Consider the following 22072-nt stretch of genomic DNA (forward strand, 5'->3'; position numbering starts at 1 on the left):
GGTTGGACGATTTCAATGATCTTTTAATATGTTGTCGGGGGCATGATTCTGAACAACTTTTTTCTGATGCTTAATTAACGGGAAGCTTTAGTTTCCGAGATATTCGTGAAAAACTATTGTTACTACTACATTGAATTCTACGTATGCCTACGTGTCTCTACCGGTGTATGAGTCAGCATGCAGTCGCCGATTCTCTACTGTTTCTATATACATATGTATACTCTGCAAGGCATGTACCGATCGCGATGAAACCTTTCGCATTTAATAAGAGATATTTCCGCGATGATCCCACTTGCAAAAATGTATGGAACTTGTTAGCGTTGAAAACTATCGTTGAAAACTATCGTTATAATTAACCAATAAGAACGGTAAACCACCTTACGGCATCCTACAAATACTGCTCGTTCCACTAAAAAGTGTGAAATAAAATAATTTTTAACAAAAAATACAACCGACTTCGAAATGCACTAAAAAGTATGAAATAATTTCTACTTCATTTATACAAATACCCAACACCTATTACTAAAACCTATTTACTCGTTAAATCGTATACTAAATACATTTCAACCTTTTCGGAGGCGGCGCAAAATTAATAATACCCGAATATACGATGATGCCAATAACGATTTGATAGGTTGCTGACGCCTGAACTAGGATCTTCCTAGTAGAAGAAAGTTTTTAATTTTGCGCCGCCTCCGAAAAGGTTGAAATGTATTTAGTATACGATTTAACGAGTAAATAGGTTTTAGTAATAGGTGTTGGGTATTTGTATAAATGAAGTAGAAATTATTTCATACTTTTTAGTGCATTTCGAAGTCGGTTGTATTTTTTGTTAAAAATTATTTTATTTACTTTCTGCTTTGTGTTTCTGCTTTGTGTTTTGTGCTTTCTATTTTCTACTTTCTGGTTTCTGGTTTCTGTTTTTTGTTTGCAGCATTTTCTAAATAGTAACATGAGTGTTCCAAAACGAGATGGAGTTTCATGCTCTTACAAAAATTGTACAGCAAGATTCAATCAAGGAGGGGAAGGAGTACATTTTTTTAGATTTCCTAAGAATGGAGACTTGTAAGTATTATAAAGTCATAATATGTGTATAACAATATAAGAACTTAGGTACTATAGAAACATAAATCTTGGAACAATAACATGCTTCAAGTATATATATTTATATCATTGTTCTTTAGATGCAAGCTCTGGCTTCAGGCATGTGGTAGAGAAGATCTTTCTGCTTCGGAATATGAACACTACCACAAGATCCCCAGAGTATGTAGTAAGCATTTCGAAAATAAAATGTACATGGGTCCTTCCAAATCCAGGTTATTACTGCAACGACAGCCGCGGATCGGCGTCGTGCATCACAGGCCCCCACCGTGGCGGCATCTCCACTCCCGCGCGGCTAGACTATAAGTAGGACCGATCGATGCGATAATTGATGAGTTGCCTCGGGGCTTCAGCCCCGAGAAGACCTCCTGGGAGGTCCGGACCGGAGCACCGGTAGCTCGACGTCATGGTTGACCTGGCGGAGAGATCTCCGGCCGTCGGGCCGTGGCATTGTACTACGTCACGACCTGGCAGCTCCCTATAGGTCCAGCAGCCGTAGGCGCCTAGCTTCGTCATTTCCGCGGTCTCGACCCAGGATAACCAAGCTAGTGCGTGTTCATAATCTCTGCCGGTGCTACCACGGGATTTCGAACGTTATCTTACACGGCACCGCATCCGGCCTTTGGCAACCAATCCCATCCAGCTTCGTGGCGTCATCCAGGCTGGCCAGGATTGGTCGTCGCTTCGTCCGCTGCTCGGTTCTACCTCCGTGTACGAGGAGGCAGCCGCACAAGGCAAGCGGGCAACAACTTAATAAAACGCGTTTTAATAAAACACCGTCAGCCCAATCTGGTCAATCCTTCCTGGTCTTCCGACTTTTGCATTCGGTATCACGACACATGGTAGTGTCTCGGCGCTTTCGCTAGTCGCTCGCGTTCGCGCTCTCACTCCGCGCTCGTTAATTTGTAAGGCGGTAGCGAGAAATAAGAACCGCGTTAGTTTGTAAGACCGGTTTGTTAATAAAAGTCAAATTGAAAGAATTCAAGACGCGCATTCCAGGGAGGTTCTGGGGTAAGTGCCATGCCGTTCCTCATGGTCCTCCTACCAGAAGATGCAAGATCTTCCCCACTCTGTGGCCAGATCCTTCTAGAACATCTTTATCTCTTTACACGTGCCATGCGGCACCATGACTTCGAGTCATCGGCTACACGCGCGTTCCCCTGAAGATCGGTGATCAAACTCCCTATCGCCGATCCATAGACAAACATCCGCAACTCTTAGAATTCGTCGCGCCTCGAGTATCAACTACCACCGGCCCAAGTCCGATGACAGACAGGTATGAGTCCCACACTGCCCGGGCCTCCCCTAGCCGATTAGTGCGAACGGGAGTCACCTGCACGTACGTAAATCCTGAGAGATCTTTGAACAGCAGGTCAAAGTCCCAAATGCATTGAACCTGCCACGTGTCAACCCTTGCACGCGTGCTGACGCTAACAGGTTAGATTCTAAGTCCCGCGGAAATTTCTGTGATGGACCGGGTTCCGACCGTAGTAAGTAAGTCCTGTAAATTAAGCTAAGTGCGAAATGGCTCCACGCGTCGTCTAATCTCCAGACTATATTGTGTTGTAGCACCCGAGGCAGGAGATGGCCGCCAGACCAGCCCGGCGGCCCCCACCTTTATATATAATATAATATATTTTTTTGCATAAACATCTATATATTTTGCTATACACCTGCCTCGTTATTTCTCGAACCCGACCACCTTGTGAACCCTGGCACGAGGAACCGACCAGACCGCCCCGTTACATTACCAACAGCAATTCCAAAGCAGATTGAATCTGGTATGAATTGATCTCCTATTTTTATATCAGATACAAATATTCAAGAAGAGAGCAGTAATAATCCTGAATTTGAGCCTCCAGCAAAAATTCGTGTTGTAGACATAGCAGGTAAAAATACATTTAAGTACATAATAAGTGTTTAATATATAAATACATAAGAATAAATAATTTAGATAAATGAGAATAAATATTTTTTATCTTATATGCTTGTTCTTTAACAATTGCAGGCCCATCTCATCAGGGAGACATTACATCATTTGGCTTTGATGTAAGTGTTCAGACGTCAGCATCGATATATGCAGGTACTCCGAGGAAGCATAAGCTTGAGAATAAAATTTCTAATTTAGAACGCGAGAATTTAGAGTTAAATGCGGAAGTGTTAGAACTTAGAAATAATCAGTCTAGTTTAAGTACATTTCAGGGTTTATATAAAAAATTTTTATCCCCAAAAATAATTAATTTCGTTAATATGCCAGTCATTCAAAATAATAGAAATGTTCACGGTAGACGTTATACGGAAGATTTTAAAAAGTTCATGATATCATTGTATTTTGTTGGGACAAAATGTTATCGGCAGTTACAGGCCACATTTGCCCTTCCGTCGACGAGGGTGTTACAGAGATATTTAGAAAAAGTGCAATTTACTGTAGGCTTTAATAGTAATTTATTTGCTATTTTAAAATTAAAAGTAGAGAACATGCATGATTCCGATAATTAAAGTGTAACGTATATTACGATTACGGTTATGATTTAGTTATCGGGTTTGAAGACGACTGCATTTTGCGAAATAGTAGTTCAGCAAATTATGTTACCGTCATAATGGCTAGAGACATGAAAGAAAGTTGGAAGCAACCGTTAGGGTACATATTTACCTCATCTTATATAAATGCACAGAATTTAAAAAAACATTTAGACAATTTTATTCAGAAATTAAATGAAATTGGGTTACAAGTGATTAGCCTGGTAACAGATATGGGATCAAATTTTGTAGAACTTAATTCGATTTGTAGGAATATTCTTCCCTTGGTTATGTTATATTACAAAAAATGTATATATAATATTTGGGTGAAGGTGTTATGTCATTCATACATTTCCTAGGTGATGTATGCAGTATCGTATTTTATACTTTGGCGGTGGCATACATAATATAGCTATCGTAGCATCCGTGTGTCATTTAGATGTATGCGAAAAGTGATGTAGAATAGCATGCCGTTAGTTGGATGCAATAACTGAGGTGGCGCTGAAATCAGTTTCTGTTCGGTCTAATTTCGATGCAACGTTGACTGTTATACCGACGCGGAATTCGAAGTTCAGCCTCGACGCTCGCATCACCTTAACAGTGAAAACAATAGAAACATATCATATATAAAATGCATTAAAGGCTGGAAAATCACAATAAAATCTTTGATTAATATTTGGGCGCGGTTGCAGAACGCAAATTTTAATTTTATGTTAACCAGACGATTAAATCAGGATTGTTTAGAAAATTTTTTTGGTAGTATTAGACAGCAAAATGGGAATGCCGTAAATCCCACAGCAATTCAATTTGGAAGGGCATTTAAAAAACTATTTTTAGCTGATTATTTTCATTCAAATTTTATGAATTGTAACAATGATTTTGACAGTATACTAAGTAACTCCACAAACTTATCGGAACAGACACTTGCATTATCAATTACTCCAGCTGATCGTGAGTCGTTCCGTGTGGAGTATTGTGACTACCAGCAGCAAACATTGCTTGAGCAGAATGCCTTTAAATACGATGCCGGCTACTTATTGAACAAATGCTTGACAATTCACAGTTGTCCAATATGCACCACCTTTGCCAATAGTAACGAATTAGATGAAAGCAATTTATTTACACATTTTAAAGCATATAATACAGAACATAATTTTTATGGTGCACTAAGAAATCCAGACGAATCCTTTTACAATTATTTATTTACTTTAGAAAACATCTTCTTTTCAAACGCACATTCTATTTTACCTCGCACCCATGTAGGTAAAAATATATATCATTTATGTAGAAATGTAACTGGTTTTATTCACCCTTGCGACAATTTTCCTCTAGAATATTTATTAAAGTTATTTATTAGATTAAGAATTTATTATACACTTAAATACAGCAATAGGGATTTTAAAACTTGCATTAGAAAAGATAGGAAACTGCATATTGTATTAAATTTGTAAATACATATTGTAATGTCTTGAAATATATTATCCGAAACCTTCCCTCATGCTATTGTATAATTGTGTAATTTATGTTCAAATATATTTTCTAATACTATCATTTTATTATATTTCTTACTTTCCCACTTTTCAATTATGTAAAATTAATGTAAATACTTCGATTAATAATATACAGAAAAATTGACGACGCAAGAAGTTTTCTAGTTATTAAAGATTGTCATGAAAAGAAAGCATTACATTCAATTAATTCAAACTTCCCGCTCGTTGATACAACGCATTTAAAGGGACAGCGAATCGTCGACATCAAAGGTGCCCGCCGGGAGTGTCGATTCTTGTTATACCACCTCTTTGCTATGGATTTGAACCTTTGACCTGTAGATTGCGAGTCATACGTTTTACCGGGAAGCTAACCGTTTGTATATACGAGCCTGTCATACTTCTCAATGTACGGAGTAACTAACTTTAATTGTTAATATCTTTTAAACAATTAGCCGTCTGCCCCCAAAATAGGTATAGGCGTGTTCAGCTCGACGAGCTCTACAAGGTCGAAGACCATTACACTTGAGTAGTTCCTCTTGCCAGTAAGAACAAACTGAAGAATGAATCGCTTATTTCATGAAGCAAATACGGTCAGAGAAATATGTATAACTTTTGACAGGTATAGGTTAGAGTTAATCACATCTTGAAAGTACTTATTAAAATATTACAAGTAAAATCAACCGCATATTGCATGAAATAGAATGCAAGATGGAATAATGTTGCCCAGTAATAAATACATGCAAGTTTATTTGAGTTTATTAGGACTTTATATGCTGTTGACAATACAGCATAGCATGGTACGTACATTCATATGTACTTTTGGCTACTCTTTCTAAAGTAACATGTAACTTTTTATATCAATAAAAAGAGCATGTAATAAAGGCGTTTCAATAATAGAGTATGACAATCAAAATCAAAATAGGGGTATATTTGTCATTATTTGGTCATTAATTTGGTGGATTCCAAATATAGGTGCAGTTGAATATAATCTATCAATATATAATAATATGACTTCTTCTTCTTTTTATATATTTTCAGCATCTGTTCAGACATTGATGGGGAAATTACAACCAAAAAATTATAAAGCAGAACAATTGAATAAATACATTAAAGAAATTAACCAGCATAGAATGAAATACTAGGACGAATATAGAAAATGGATGAAATTACTTTGTCGCAAGATATATCTGGAAATATGTTTAAGGTAAAACCTTACTTTCTTCAATATATCCTTTATTTCAAATTAATGTTGTGGAATACAATATATCAATATAGAATAATATGATTTCATTTTCTTTATTTTCAGCATTTATTCAGACATTGATGAGGAAATTACAACAAAGAATTTAGCGAGTAGAAAAATTTGATACATACAGTGAACAAATTATCCAAAGAAGAGGATTATTAAATTAGATAAGTTTGTCTTCCAAATCATGGACTATAAAAACAATGTAATGCCAGCATATTTTAAGTAAATAAATTAATTGTTGAAAATGAGACTCTTAAATTGTAATTTCATGTTCCAATTTCCTTAGTATAGAGTTTAATTTATGGTTCACATTATCTTTTTCTACTTACAAATAAATACTTTTGTCGTGTAAAAATTCATAAATAAAAAAAAAAGTTGTAATATCGGAGTTGTTACTTTATTATTCACTTTCATCTATTTTGTATCACTTGTGTTTACAAATCACAAATTCATCTCATCCAACTACAACAGTCCAACTGAAATATTCTATTGTTCAGACCAATTAGAAAAAGTATTAAAACATTTAGAAACAATCTTGTTCAATGAAGACTTATGGAGAAAAGATAGAAAATAATATTTAATTACTATGAATTAGTTTTATATCACCATAGGCAAATATAACCTAAAATCTCACAATACACAATTCACTAAATTTCTTGAACAATTGTACCAGATAATATTAATTACATGTAGTCCGACAATATATCGTGTCAATTACATTACTTTTTCTTGGTAATCTGCGGTACTTCACAATTTTTTGGCGAAACACGGAGCACATGATAAAACGTAACGCGTTATGCAGCTGACGCGATAAAACTGTAAAAATCGATAATTCCACTATTTTTCCACGCATTTGCATGATCAACCCCTTTTTTGCCGAAAATCCCGAGTACTTTCCAATTTTTTACGAGAGAAGGTGCTTATCGTGGAAAATAAGTTGGTCTAAAGATGACGCAATAGAATAGTAAAGGTCAAAAAAATTAATAATCCGCTATTTCTCCATGTATTTTCATGATTGATGTCTCTTTTTTCTGGAGACTGCAAATACTTTTCAGTTTCTAAACGAGGGAAGGTGCTTATCATGAAAATAAGTTGTTTTTATTAGCCATCGCGGTCATCTCCCATGATAAGTACCTTCTGTCGTTAAAAAATTGCAAAGTATTCGCAATTTCCAGTAAAAAAAATGGTCGATCATGGAATTGCATGGAGGAATACAGTAAAAGCAGGATATGTATATGCAACAAACATTGGGACCCAGACGTTGCATACATCCAGCCGAGGTGTCGAATCTCGGGTTACACGCGACAACCAGCCAAGCGTGAACGTAGAAAGGGACAAACAGTAGCGGAAGGAGAGAGGTCTGATGATCAAAGGAAAGAGCCGAAACGTATCGGTGTGACTAATATTAATTGAATCAAAAAACTTTTTTACTTTTGACTTTTTTTTAATGAAACTTTTACTAGCGCATTGGTGAGATTTTTGTGATTAAAGTAGTACCAAACACAATATAGTTTCAATTATAATTACTTGCTAAAATTGATGTTAAACGTTGGCGAAAAGCAAAGGAGGGTTGGAAATGAAAACCGGTCGCAGTGTTGGTTCTGTTTTCAAACGTTGCATATATCCAGCCGAGGTGTCGATTCTGGGCATTTAAACGTTGCATATATCCAGCCAAGGTGTCGATTCTGGGCATTTAATGTTGCACATATCCAGTCGAGGTATCGATTCTGCGTCCGTACACATCGTTTGTATTCAGCCGCGATACCTATTCTACATTCGTACACAACATGCGATGTGTTGCATGTCGCATGTTGCATGTTTGCTGCATCTTTGGTGTATGGCCTGCCTTATACATATGTAGCCGAGGTGTCAATTCTATGTTGTTTATTCTATTATTATTGTTTATTTATTCTATTATCATTCTCTTATTATTGTTAGCTTGTAAATTACTTTACTTTTCAATAGGATGAAACTGTCTGGTTTCATAGAAATCACGGGCTGTTCCTAACATCATAATGCACCTAATTTGCAGTCAATAGTTCAGCAGCATATTCGGAATAAATAAATAAATAAATGAATATAATTCAAACTATATCGTGTTTGGTATCATTTTAATCAGAAAAATCTCACAAATGCGTTAGTAAATGTTTCATTAAGAAAAAGTTAAAAATAAAAAAGTTTTATCGTTGAATTAGTACTAGTCACGCCAATATAAGGATTCGGATCGTATTACACGGCTTCCTTGTCGAGCGTCTCGGTTCGCTTAGGGGGATCCCCCAACTGGAGGAGATAGCGATGTTGCATATATCCAGCCAATCTTTCGTTGCCTATATCCAGCTTTTACTGTAGTCGAATTGTCGATTTTTTCGGTTTTTACAATTTTATAGCTCTGTCTACGTAACAACTTATTTTTCATGATAATCACCTTCCCTCGTTTAGAAACTGAAAAGTATTTGCGATTTCCGGAAAAAAGAGGGTAATTATTGAGATTAGGTTACACCTCACCGATTTTGATGAAATTTAAAATTATATTGTAAAACAATGTACGCATTAGTATAGGAACGCCGATTTTCTACTGTTTTTGCAGGCAGCAGCAGGGCGACCGACATCAATATATATATACATATATTACGGGTGGGCTTAAAAATTAAATTTAACTAATTTTCATAATTTTGAATCTCAGCATGTGTGTCTAGTTGCCGTTAGGCGACCAGAATATCACTTTGCTTTAACCACAGCCGACTCTAGTACTAGCCGTGCTGAAGTAAAAATGGCAACACCGCGGGAGTCCGGTCTGAATATATCAACACCTACACTACTCTATCTGCCTCCCGGACTCCCGAACTCTCAGCCAATCAACGTCGTCAGACTCCCGACTACTCTCTGGACTTCACATAACCTCTTTGGTTTCGTTCCAATAATTTCGCTTGTTTCAAGGTTTTTATTAACTTATATACACGTTTATCAATTCTTAAATGTTTCAATTTGATCCAAAGATGGTTTCATTTTGCTTCATACCTAAATTTTCTTGAAACCACTGTAAATATTTCAAATATCATGCTTCACAACACCAAACTACTTTGAGAGTACACAAAATATATATCACATTTATAACAATTTTATACTACCACATCACTTCTATTTGCCATAGTTGCAACGTTTATATATTGTTTATACATAATTAACACAAAATAGTGTATATTACTACAGCTTTTAATTAAAAAAGACGTTAATTACAATTCCGAGCACAGGATTCTGCTTTTGAAAATAGGACTCCCGATTGTCACGTGAGCGGTGTTGCCACGTTGTTCAGCATGGCTAGTACCAGTGATGCCAGAACCGTGGGACGTGGGACAAATCTTTACCCTCTCCACGACGTCCCACGACGTCCCAGTGACTCCCCTACCGCAGTTGTTTCATCTAACACAAGCGCGTTGTCCCACGTGTCCGTGTGAGCTCTCTGCGGGTTTGGCAGAGTTCGGCTGCTCTCGTCATTTCTACGTTATCGGCTCGATGCTCAAGCCGCTAAAGCACGTGGCAGCAGCATCGACGAATCGACAAAATAATATAATTTTGTGCATGGCAATATGGCTGAATTAAGAAACCAGGAGAATCAGTTCGAATCCCGATTTTACGGTTTCAGTTCTGATTCTTAATACATTAACGTTTTTCTAATACATAAAAATACATTTTTGATACATTAATACTATGAAATACATTAACTTGGAAAGCAGTTAAAAAAAAGAGTTGAACTGCATCTTTCTTTGATATTTTTTTTAATATTTAAGTTTTATATATATACATATGTATGTACGTACATATGATAAAAGTACGTGATACAGAAGTAATTTCTTCAATTAGATATTACTGTTATTCTAACTATTACAATACGTAAATTCGAAGACATACGAGGAAAATTGGTTAGGTTAAATTGTAAGGATATAAAGAAATTTCAATCTTTAACGGTTTGTCAGTTTTATTTCTTATTCCTTACAACTATTATAATTTTATTCTGTGAATGGTCATTACAATGAAAGATGGATTAGATACAATTTGATTCCTCATTTAATTTGTTATATACATATCAGGTTTCTTGCAACTATTGTACCTGGTCCACGCTTACACGATATTGCATATTTTACTTTCCTATAATACAACAAGGAAACAAAACTATAATATAGTGATTACCATAATACAATAGAAAATGTTAATCTTGGTATAAACCTTGTTTTTTTTGTGTACTTAATCTGCAGTTACGCTTCGTTGCTTTATAATGACAGATTTTTCTTTTAAATGAAACTTCCACTAGCGTATTGATGAAATTTTTCGATTAAAACAAGATGAAACACGACATAATTTGAATTATAGTTACTTTATATATTTGCATTAGGTTTTAAATAAAGGTCTGAGGCGATTTTACTTCGTTCTAGGTCTCTAGGTCGAACGGTTGATAATGGCGCCAAATCAGCCATGACGTTCCACTTTATCACTGGCTACTTGAATCAGTGTCTTGAATTTGTGTCTGTAGGATTATTAATCAGGAGGTAATTTGTATGAGAACATTTGCAAATAATAGAATTTTAATGATAAAATGTTTTAAAACCTACAAATTAATAATTGTAAAAGAGAAACGTGTAATCAAGTTTCTGTCTAAATTCAAATTCTGCAAACGCAATGTGATACTTTGTTATTAATAATCAGCTGTTTATTTGTAAGATAGGAACAATAGAATATACGTTGAATAATCAATTTTCAGTATTTAAATCTACAGATTTTATACAAAAAGTTTTTTATATATACTTTACCTTTGTCACTACTTCAAATTCAGTTATGAAAGAAAAATGTTAACTGTTAATGAATCAGAAACAAAAATTAAAAAAAAAACATAAAGAAAGAAATTAACATGACATTACGTGGGCGCGTTTGATGCATATTATAGTTCAGGAATATCAAATCTGTTTCCACTTAAGCAATAGACACGTTTAAGAATTGCTGATATCTCGGTTACTGTGCAGTGAGGCATTCGTACCGCGTTATATACTCGTTGAAACATTTGTAACAAGTCATCTATCATATCTTTGTTAAATACATTTCCTTCTTCCGCCATACGGCGATATTTAGGATAATTTGGCAACGTGCGAAGGGCTATTCCTAAACTGGATTCCTGTTAAATAGGGAAATATTGTGGAAATAAATAGCAAATATAAGAAAGTCTTTCGATACGTACTTAATCATTAATTAACTCACCTTAGATAACATTAATTCATGAAATACTGGCCAGTCCTCCACACAAGCTACACAATCGCAAGTGAAGAAGTAGCGTATTCGAAGTTCCAAGCGCCTCGTGAATTTTGGTACCATTGAATATAATGGACCGTAGTGATCAAATATCTTGTAAAAATTGTTTTATCAATAAAAAAATGAAACTCATCGTAAATAATCGTTCACACAATACGTTTTTGTACCTGTTCATCCTTTTTGATAGGATACATTGCATAAGCAATTATATGCGCAGTCCTTGAAACTCTTAGAATGTTTGGGTTACAACTGTGATTAAACAGACTAAGAAATGGCATAAGTGCTGCACCACGGTCTTCCGAAGCGATTTTATATTCTTCCGTAAACTATAAATATTAATTTAATTGTTAAATAATAAACATAATCTTTGCCGCAAATTTATTATATGTATATATTACCGAATGAGTATTAAGAGGGATCAATTGCAGATGCCTTAGAATGAGCCCCCCAACAAAGATAGCATCATTGTTTTTTATTAATTCAAATAAATCTTTCAGTGAACTGCCAAATATATCAGTACATGTTGCTAAGTAATACAATATGAAACTAGCTTCTGCGGATCTTGTAAAGAGATCTTCTAATGACAGTTTTTCAACGTTAGTAACCAAACTTAATACACTTCTGTAAGCATCACTTTCAAATGTTCCATTCTTTGAAAAACCCTTTGTACGGGGATCTAAAATAATACGTAATTATGACTGATAACTTTTTACAAAATTATCCCAGATACTTACTATCACAATTTTCAACTTCTTTTAGTTCTTCTCTTAAGTTCTGTATATTATTACTCTCTCTTACTGCCTGAATAGCAAGTCTTACGCAAAACTGATGACGTTCCATAAAATTCATTTTAAAAAAGTAAGGAAATACCTTACATTCTATGTCATGATATTTTTTCCAGTCCGAAGCTTTACATTCTTCTGAACAATACATAGCATATGTACAATAGTTACAAGGTATATTAGCCCAGCATACTTCCAAGCAATTTGAACAATGCGTCTGTAAATTGTTATGACTTAATATTAGCGAATAAGGCTTTTCTATAGCAATTATTTCACCAATATTTATGTCACGAGTAGCTACAATGTGTCTGCCATATTTTTCATTATATTTTATAGTTATCGCATTGGAGGCACAAGGAACTTCAGTGTTGCATATCTTTAATTCAGGCAAAGGTGATTGTTTTACGATACTTTGTTTTTTTGATATATTTGATACAGATATTTTTTTGGCAGAAATGAACATATTATTCATTTTTTTATGACCGACATCATCCAAGGACAGCCTGTCTAGCCAATTTTGCGCTTCCTTAATAGTATCTTCTGTGTTGGGATATTTTAATATACTTAAACACTCAATTTTTCTTAAATATAATATACTTCTTGAATTATTTGGATATGGTAAGGCTAAGGCTCTATCTATGTCTTGAATACATTCTTTGTATTTGTGTATTTTTTTTAGAACAGCAGATCTATTCGCATACGCCAAAGCAAGTTGTTCAGATGTACAAGGAGCATATGCTATACTTTTTGTATACAGTTTTAGTGCATCGATACACAGAGAGCTTGTTAATGATTTTGACATATATTTTTCATTTCCTTGTTTTTTTAATTCTGTAGATTTCTTTGCATTTTTTCTATCTGGACATACTTGAGAAATCATACCATATTCTAGCATAAGCTTAAGAAAAAACCTTACACGTTCCTCATCTGCGTGTAAAGTTTTGAATTCATTAAATACATCTTCATACTTATCTACAGCAAGTATTTTTTCGTGTAATAAACCCAGCAATTTATCCATTCTTTCTTGCATATATTAGTGACTCAGTGCAGTGACTACAGATACAAGAATATGTACTGGACTATCAGTGATGCCAGAACTGTACGTCTTGGACCAAATCTTTAGCCTCTCCACGACTTCCCAGTGACTCCCCTACTTCAGTTGTTTCATCTAACACAAGCATGTTGTCCCACCTGTCCGTGTGAGCTCTCCGTTCGGCCGGTTCGGCTGCTCTCGTCATTTCTACGTTATCGGTTCGATTACGAACGGTACCTCCGATTTCGACGATTTTTAAATATGTTGTAGAAATCCACATTTTGAACAACTTTTTCCTATACATATAACCGTCGCTCGACTGTAGTATTCGAGATATTTTTGAAAAACTGTCGAAACTAACACATTGAATTCTGCCCATCCGTGTGGTGACAACCATGGTGACACATACGCATTAGTATGGGATCGCCGCTTTTCTACAGGGTGATCCTCTCGCTACGCTACCCAAAGGAAGTGCCGCCACAATAGAATGTAGAAGTCGACATCCCATTTCTGTCATCGCTTACTTGACCCCTGCAGCGAAGACGGCTGTGTGCGTGAAAATGTGTGTAATGAGCAGAAAAGTCCCATTTAAGCACTGCGGAAAGCAGAATATTTTCTTAATACATTTTCACGCACACAGTCGTCTTCGCTGCAGGGGCCACCTCGGTCAAGTAAGCGATGACAGAAATGGAGTCCCACGTCCCACGGTTCTGGCATCACTGGCTAGTACTAGAGTCGGCTGTGACATCAATCATAGAAATAGTAGAATTATTAAGATTTTCGATTTTTTACAATTTTATTGCGTCATATTTAGAACTTATTTTCCACGATAAGCACCTTCTCTCGTAAAAAATTGGAAAGTACTCGGGATTTTCGGCAAAAAAGGGGTTGATCATGCAAATGCGTGGAAAAATAGTGGAATTATCGATTTTTACAGTTTTATCGCGTCAGCTGCATAACGCGTTACGTTTTATCATGTGCTCCGTGTTTCGCCAAAAAATTGTGAAGTACCGCAGATTACCAAGAAAAAGTAATGTAATTGACACGATATATTGTCGGACTACATGTAATTAATATTATCTGGTACAATTGTTCAAGAAATTTAGTGAATTGTGTATTGTGAGATTTTAGGTTATATTTGCCTATGGTGATATAAAACTAATTCATAGTAATTAAATATTATTTTCTATCTTTTCTCCATAAGTCTTCATTGAACAAGATTGTTTCTAAATGTTTTAATACTTTTTCTAATTGGTCTGAACAATAGAATATTTCAGTTGGACTGTTGTAGTTGGATGAGATGAATTTGTGATTTGTAAACACAAGTGATACAAAATAGATGAAAGTGAATAATAAAGTAACAACTGCGATATTACAACTTTTTTTTTTATTTATGAATTTTTACACGACAAAAGTATTTATTTGTAAGTAGAAAAAGATAATGTGAACCATAAATTAAACTCTATACTAAGGAAATTGGAACATGAAATTACAATTTAAGAGTCTCATTTTCAACAATTAATTTATTTACTTAAAATATGCTGGCATTACATTGTTTTTATAGTCCATGATTTGGAAGACAAACTTATCTAATTTAATAATCCTCTTCTTTGGATAATTTGTTCACTGTATGTATCAAATTTTTCTACTCGCTAAATTCTTTGTTGTAATTTCCTCATCAATGTCTGAATAAATGCTGAAAATAAAGAAAATGAAATCATATTATTCTATATTGATATATTGTATTCCACAACATTAATTTGAAATAAAGGATATATTGAAGAAAGTAAGGTTTTACCTTAAACATATTTCCAGATATATCTTGCGACAAAGTAATTTCATCCATTTTCTATATTCGTCCTAGTATTTCATTCTATGCTGGTTAATTTCTTTAATGTATTTATTCAATTGTTCTGCTTTATAATTTTTTGGTTGTAATTTCCCCATCAATGTCTGAACAGATGCTGAAAATATATAAAAAGAAGAAGAAGTCATATTATTATATATTGATAGATTATATTCAACTGCACCTATATTTGGAATCCACCAAATTAATGACCAAATAATGACAAATATACCCCCATTTTGATTTTGATTGTCATACTCTATTATTGAAACGCCTTTATTACATGCTCTTTTTATTGATATAAAAAGTTACATGTTACTTTAGAAAGAGTAGCCAAAAGTACATATGAATGTACGTACCATGCTATGCTGTATTGTCAACAGCATATAAAGTCCTAATAAACTCAAATAAACTTGCATGTATTTATTACTGGGCAACATTATTCCATCTTGCATTCTATTTCATGCAATATGCGGTTGATTCTACTTGTAATATTTTAATAAGTACTTTCAAGATGTGATTAACTCTAACCTATACCTGTCAAAAGTTATACATATTTCTCTGACCGTATTTGCTTCATGAAATATGCGATTCATTCTTCAGTTTGTTCTTATTGGCAAGAGGAACTACTCAAGTGTAACACTCACTTATTAATGAAACTTTGCGACCTTGTAGATGGCTACTGGCTTAAAAGATATTAACAATTAAAGTTAGTTACTCCGTAAATTGAGAATTATGACAGGCTTGTATATACTAACGGTTAACTATCCGGTAAAACGTATAACTCGCAATCTAAAGGTCCAAGGTTCAAATCCATGGTTCACCGCTTTTTGTTTTATCAATTATAATTTGTCTCTTTTTGAATAACTATAAATAACCACATATTACTGTAACTACTTGTAAATACTTGTAAATATGAATTATAAATTGGCACGGTAGTATAAATGAATATACCCTTTTTGAGTAAATTGAACTTGTAAAAAATAATAGGTTGTGTGTGTAGTAACAAATAAACGCTTGTAAATTTCGAATGCAGTAACGATGGAAATGTCCGTACTGGATAGAAAGCATCACTTAAATTCTATAAATATTGCAGCGTATCTAATTAATTATTAATAAATGCAATGATTATAGCACAGCTGTAATAGTTATTCAAAAAGATACAAATTATAATTTAAAAATAAAAGTTGAGGACCATGGATTTGAACCGTGGACCTTTAGATTGTGGGTAGTGCGTTTTACCGCGGAGCTAACCGTTTGTATGTGTAAGTTTGTCATACTTCTCAATGTAAGGAGTAATTAACTTTAATTGTTAATATCTTTTAAACAATTAGCCGTCTGCTCCCTTAATAGGGTAGAGGCGTGTTCAGTTCGTCGTGCTCTGCAAGGTGGCAAAGTTTCATTAATAAGTGAGTGTTACACTTGGGTAGTTCCCCTTGTGGGACTTCTATAGCTGTATAGATCCGTTAGAGGTTGTGGAAACAGAAAACACACTAGAATTCACAGTAATAATACCTATACTTATAACGCACAAAACTAATTACTAATTAATGGTAATCATAACTTGGCTTTGATTTTGGATTTAACTTACTTGTTTATTGATGGGTCTCGATTATGTGCTCCTCTTCTTGATGTAATGAGATAAATACTACTTTATAACGATTATGCTATGTATGTACCATGCAATGCCGTGCTGCCAATAAAATAATTTTCAACAAAAAAAAACCGACTTCGAAATGTACTAAAAAGTGTAAAATAATTTCTGTTTCATTTATACCAGTATTCTACAGCTATTAATAAAATCTACTTAATCGTTAATAATAAATACATTTCAACCTTTTCGGGGGAGGTGCACTAAAAATTCTGAAAAAAATACAATGGTCTTCGAAATGCGCTAAAAAATATGAAATAATTTTGATTTAATTTGGATATATTCCCACCAGTTCTTGATAAAATTGGTTAAAATATTAAATAGCATATAGTGCATTTTGTAGTCGGATGTATTTTTTTTTTATATTATTGTATTTCACACTTTTCAGTGGCGATCTGTACATTGTTTACAGAGTAATAGCTACACACTGCACAACATTAGTATAACAATAGAGAATCGCAGCAAAAAGTCTGTTGCAAATGGGATTATCGCGAAAACATCTTCTACTAGATGCGAAAGGTTTCATTGCGATTGGTACATTCCCTGCAAAAAAAACGCCGAACATGCATGTATGAAATAGTACGCTTTTTTGCAACAAAAAATGGTAAACAATGAAAAAATGCAAGAGGTCTTTTTTTACGGGATCAATCGGGAGACATGCTCTACAAAGTGCTAAAGGTTTCGTTCCGATTGGTCTATCTATCTCGGAGTAATCGGTGAACACACACAGAAAAGAAAAGAAAAAAAACATATATACTGATCGAATTGAGTAACCTCCTCCTTCTCGAAATCGGTTAAAAATAAACATCATGTTAGAATATCTGGTTATGACGATTGTTCTATAAAGATGTGTAAGTTCGCAACATTTTCTTCCTGTATTTTTCTCACTTCCCGTTTCCGGAAGTCTATCATATGTCTTTCTTTAGTTCAATAAGCAATGAAATAAATGGTATTCAGTTTAATCCGTCTAATTAATTACAAACAATCACCATCTGCCCTAATATTCCATCACATCAAAGCGAAAACTGATGAGGAACTAGGGGAGTTGACTTACTACCTATCACAGTATGACTTCGAAATCAAATACTCTCCAGGAAAGTACAACTTGGAAGCGGATTGTTTGAACAGGAATCGTGTACTGGAGCCAAATGAGAATGAGGAAGAAAAATTAAAGATTGTAAATTTTATAAACCTAGAAAATATAAATGATCAAGAGGAAAACGAAGAAGTACAGAACAAAAAGAATAAATTAATCAGAATCGTGGGGTGTACTACAAGACAGTAAAAAAAAAAGAGAAAATTGTGTTGTCAGAGGACTTCAGCTTGAAGCTTATCAAAGATGTTTATGGACGCTACTGCTATATAGGCATAAACCAAATGCAAAATAAAATAAACCAGCTATACACAGCAAAGAATCTGAGGAAGAATATAAAATAATTCTGCAGAAGCTGTGAAATCTGCTTAAGAAATAAATCGAGAGGTCAACAAAATTTCGGCCTAATGTCTTATTTGGGTTCGGCTACGGATTCTTTTGACATAGTCTCCATAGATACGGTGGGAGGTTTTGGAGAATCCAGATCAACAAAAAAATACTTGTATCTCCTGGTCGACAGTTTTATAAGATACGCATACATTCTGACGTCAAAGACGCAAAGTGCAAACGACTTTATAAAACTCGTTAAAAACGTATCGGATAGCAACGAAATTGGTATGATTCTGACGGATCAGTACCCAGGAATAAATTCGAAGAAATTTAAAAAGTTCTTGCACGACAGGGACATACCAATGATTTTTAAAGCTGTGAATTCACCCTTCTCCAATGGCCTGAATGAAAGACTGAACCAAACATTGATCAGATGTAAGATTAATGAGAAAGAAAGGAAAAAATCAGCATGGACGACCATAGCACAAGAATGGACACGAAAGTACAATGAAATTGAACATTCGGTTACCGGATTCGCTCCGAAATACCTATTAGAAGGTGCAGATATCAGGATTCTACCAAAAGAACTGAAACAGAAAACAATCAATGAGTTAATAACCGACAGAAAAACAGTCTTGGAAAACTCAATAAGATCATATAACTATAATAAAAACCGATTCGACAAACACAGGAAAGAACATGATTTCAACGTAAGAGACTGGGTATGCGTCAAAAACGGAAATAGACTGAAGAGAAAGAAATTGGATGAATTAAAAATTGGACCGTCTCAAATACTGGACAAAATATGGCTGTCGTCCCGGATACGACCGGTCGCCGATCAAGATGAAATTTTGAAGGGGAGGGGGAGGGGATCCCAAATATAAAGTCGTATCTTCGGCTTCCTATTAGTTTCCGAGATATTAATTAAAAACTTTCGTACAATACATAGAATTTTTCCTACACAGACGCAACTAACACTACCGTCTTCGCTGTAGCAACCGTCATCGTCAAGTGTCGAACAGCCGTTCACACCATAGTGATATCGGCTTCCGTTTCTATAGGGTAACCCATGTAAAATCCATTTTAAAATTATTACCTTTGTGAGTACCTGTGGTGAAGAGAAGTACAGAAGAAAGGACTCGATCTATTTGCTGAAATGATCCGGTCAATTCGGATAGTTTATCCGAGAGTTGGAATTTAGATGTCTTATCGTAAGTTACCATTTATATATAGGTTAGGTTAGGATACGTCAGATTCGAGCGAGAAAGGAGCTGCGTGGGAGAATCGCGGCGGTGGAGGCCCCGGCTACCTCGGGCAATAGGAAGGCGGCGAGACCGGCGTCCCAGCTGGTGGAGGAGGGGGCGACGACGAAGAGGACCCTCCGCGACGTAGACACGCCGGAGGAGATGGAGGGGATCACCCTGATGCGACCACCGCCGGAAGAGACGGAGGGGTCCGCCCCGATGCGTCCACCGTCGCCCCCCGGTTTGGCGGGGGGACGGGTCGGGGAGGGGCGCCGGAGATGGCCGCGCTCATGGAGGGCATCACTGCCCTCGCCGCACGGAGGGTGGTGGACCTCACACGGGAGTTCATCGGGAAGCTGGCTCGGCTCCATCCCCTGGCGAGCGCCACAGGGGTCTCCACCCCCTACCACTTCCGGACAGCAGAAGAAAAACCAGAGGCAGCAGTGTAGCGAGCCCGCGACACCGGAGGGAGCTGCCCAGCCCCAGAAAAGGGGATCGGGGCGGCGGGGATCGGAGCACCTGTCCGGTGCGGCCAACTCCGGCTCTTTCGTCACCGACAGGATGGCAAAGATCCGGGAGGACTACCGCCAGGAAACTGAGGTGTGGGTCAAGGTGGTGGGCCGCAAAGCCAAGAAGGCAGAGGTGGCGAAGAAGAAGGATGGGGACCGCGGCAAAGAAGCCAACGGCAAAGAGGACGACGGCCGGGACGACCCATCCCCCGGCCACACGAAAGCATAGGACCGCGGGGGGCAAGGCGTCCAAGGAGGCTACGAAGAAGCCCCGCCTTGCCCGCTCTCCCAACACATCGGCGGTCACCCTAACGGTCGCGCCGGGGGCCAAGACCTGCAGCAAGGCCATGCTTCGGGCCAGGCAGGAGGTCGATCTTGCGGAGATCGGCATCACCGATCTACGGCCCAGGCGCGTGGCCACGGGTGGTCTCGTCCTGGAGATCGCCGGGACGGAGAGGGTGGCCAAGGCAGTGGCCCTGGCTAGCCGCCTCCGGACCGTGTTTTACCGGTCGGAGGAGGTAAGAGTATCGTGTCCGGTTAAGATGGGCGAGGTTCGCCTGATCGGGCTTGAAGAGTCCGTTGCCCGAGAGGAGGCGGCGGCGGCGGTGGTAACCGCCGGCGGTTGCACCGCGGCGGACGTGAAAGTGGGTGAGATTCGCACTCCGCCCCGCGGTCTAGAAAGGGTTTGGATGAGTTGCCCCCTGACCTCGGCCAACAAGTTGGTCGGTGTGGGGAGACTGAGGGTGGGGTGGTCCTCATCTCGGGATCGCTGTTTCAATTGCGGCGATCCGAACCATCGAGCCAGCGGCTGTACGGCCCCTCCACGGTGCCCCCTCTACACTGATTCTGGGCGGCCCGCGGGGCACAGGATGGGGACCTTTCGATCTCCTCGAAGAAGGGGGGGGGGAAGAAGCCCGCGGCAGCGACGGCGCGCGCGAAGCAGCACCCGGCTGATTCGTCCACTGGGGTGGTGGGCCCCAGCAACGCGGGAGCAGCTGTGGAGGCAGCGTCCGTTCTTGCAGGCCAACATCAACCACTCGGTCGGGGCACAGGACATTTTTATGCAAACCCAGGCCGAGTAGCGGATTGAGCTGGCGGTGGTGGCGGAGCCGTACCGTGTCCCGGACCGGCCTAACTAATTCGACGATGCGGGGGGCTCCGTCGCCATCGTCCTGGGGAGCCTGCACGTCCCCCTGCACACCGATGTCTTGGCACGGAGGCGGGGTTTCGTGGCAGTAGATTGGGGGATGCCGCGGTGGTGGGCGTGTACGCGCTGTCCAGCTGGTCCCTGGAGCGGTTCGAGGAGTTCCTGGACCGGGTGGGGAGCGTCGTCTTCAGTTCCCACGCCCGGCCGGCGTTAGTTCTCGGGGATTTCAACTCCAAGGCCGAAGCCTGGGGGTCCCCGAGGACCGACGCAAGGGGAAGGGCGGTGCTGCTCTGGGCGGCTGGTACGAGGCTCCGACTTCTGAACCAGGGCTTCGCCAGCACCTGCGTTCGGGCTCAGGGAGAGTCTATTGTAATCTAAGCTGGGCATCCCCTGTGGCCGGGCGCTGGGTGCGCGGTTGGAGGGTGGCGGCGAGAGAGACGCTGAGCGACCATCGCTACATCACGTTCGATTTCTCCTTCCCTGCCCCCCGCCGGCCGGCGCGCGGCCCGCCACTGCGTCGCTGGGTGCTGAGGAGCCTGGGCAGGGACATGCTGATGGCCGCAGCCCTCGCCGTGGCCTGGCCACCTCTTCCGGCCAGGCCGCGGCCGTTGAGGGGGTGGCCAAGTGGTTCCAGGGGGCGATGACCGCTATATGCGACACCGCCATGCCCCGCCATGTACTGGTGGTCGGGCGACATTGCGGAGCTTCGATCCGAGTGTCAGCACGCTCGGCGCCAGTGGCAGCGCGCCCGAAGGTCTCGAGTCCGTGACCCGGCGAGG

General features: G+C 38.3%; 3 protein-coding genes and 1 long non-coding RNA gene across 16 annotated transcripts in view; 2 read left to right on the top strand and 2 right to left on the bottom strand.

Annotated features, from left to right (window-relative positions):
* YME1L (ATP-dependent zinc metalloprotease YME1L) overlaps positions 1-22072 on the top strand; it is a 259223-nt gene that overhangs the window by 78532 nt on the left and 158619 nt on the right. The gene's annotated exons all lie outside the window — the stretch shown is intronic.
* LOC117609744 (protein-lysine N-methyltransferase SMYD4-like) lies at positions 10319-14187 on the bottom strand. Of its 7 annotated transcripts, none has more exons than XM_076689026.1 (7): positions 14110-14187; positions 12393-14019; positions 12057-12334; positions 11826-11984; positions 11608-11751; positions 10968-11524; positions 10319-10882 (listed from the first exon to the last, which is right to left on the bottom strand). In XM_076689026.1, the coding sequence occupies exons 2-6, from the start codon at positions 13468-13470 to the stop codon at positions 11294-11296; spliced, it is 1890 nt and encodes a 629-aa protein (XP_076545141.1). In that variant the 5' UTR covers positions 13471-14019; positions 14110-14187; the 3' UTR covers positions 10319-10882; positions 10968-11293. The 7 variants fall into 7 exon arrangements, with proteins under 7 accessions (XP_076545141.1, XP_076545140.1, XP_076545145.1 ...); XM_076689025.1 differs by having other exon boundaries at positions 14098-14186; XM_076689030.1 differs by lacking the exon at positions 14110-14187 and having other exon boundaries at positions 12393-13769; positions 13883-14013.
* Positions 15031-16371, bottom strand: LOC117609751 (uncharacterized). 2 transcript variants are annotated; one of them, XR_013062364.1, is made up of 5 exons: positions 16274-16371; positions 16078-16186; positions 15679-16005; positions 15272-15437; positions 15031-15169 (listed from the first exon to the last, which is right to left on the bottom strand). It is a non-coding gene; the product is annotated as an uncharacterized LOC117609751 (long non-coding RNA). The 2 variants fall into 2 exon arrangements; XR_013062363.1 differs by lacking the exon at positions 16274-16371 and having other exon boundaries at positions 16078-16219.
* Positions 16601-21670, top strand: LOC143305430 (uncharacterized). The gene is made up of 2 exons (XM_076689035.1): positions 16601-16728; positions 17383-21670. Exon 2 carries the CDS (start codon positions 20296-20298, stop codon positions 21226-21228), a length of 933 nt encoding a protein of 310 aa, XP_076545150.1. The 5' UTR covers positions 16601-16728; positions 17383-20295; the 3' UTR covers positions 21229-21670.

Source organism: Osmia lignaria, chromosome 7 (genome assembly GCF_051020975.1).
Source record: "Osmia lignaria lignaria isolate PbOS001 chromosome 7, iyOsmLign1, whole genome shotgun sequence".
NCBI classification, from domain to species: domain Eukaryota; kingdom Metazoa; phylum Arthropoda; class Insecta; order Hymenoptera; family Megachilidae; genus Osmia; species Osmia lignaria.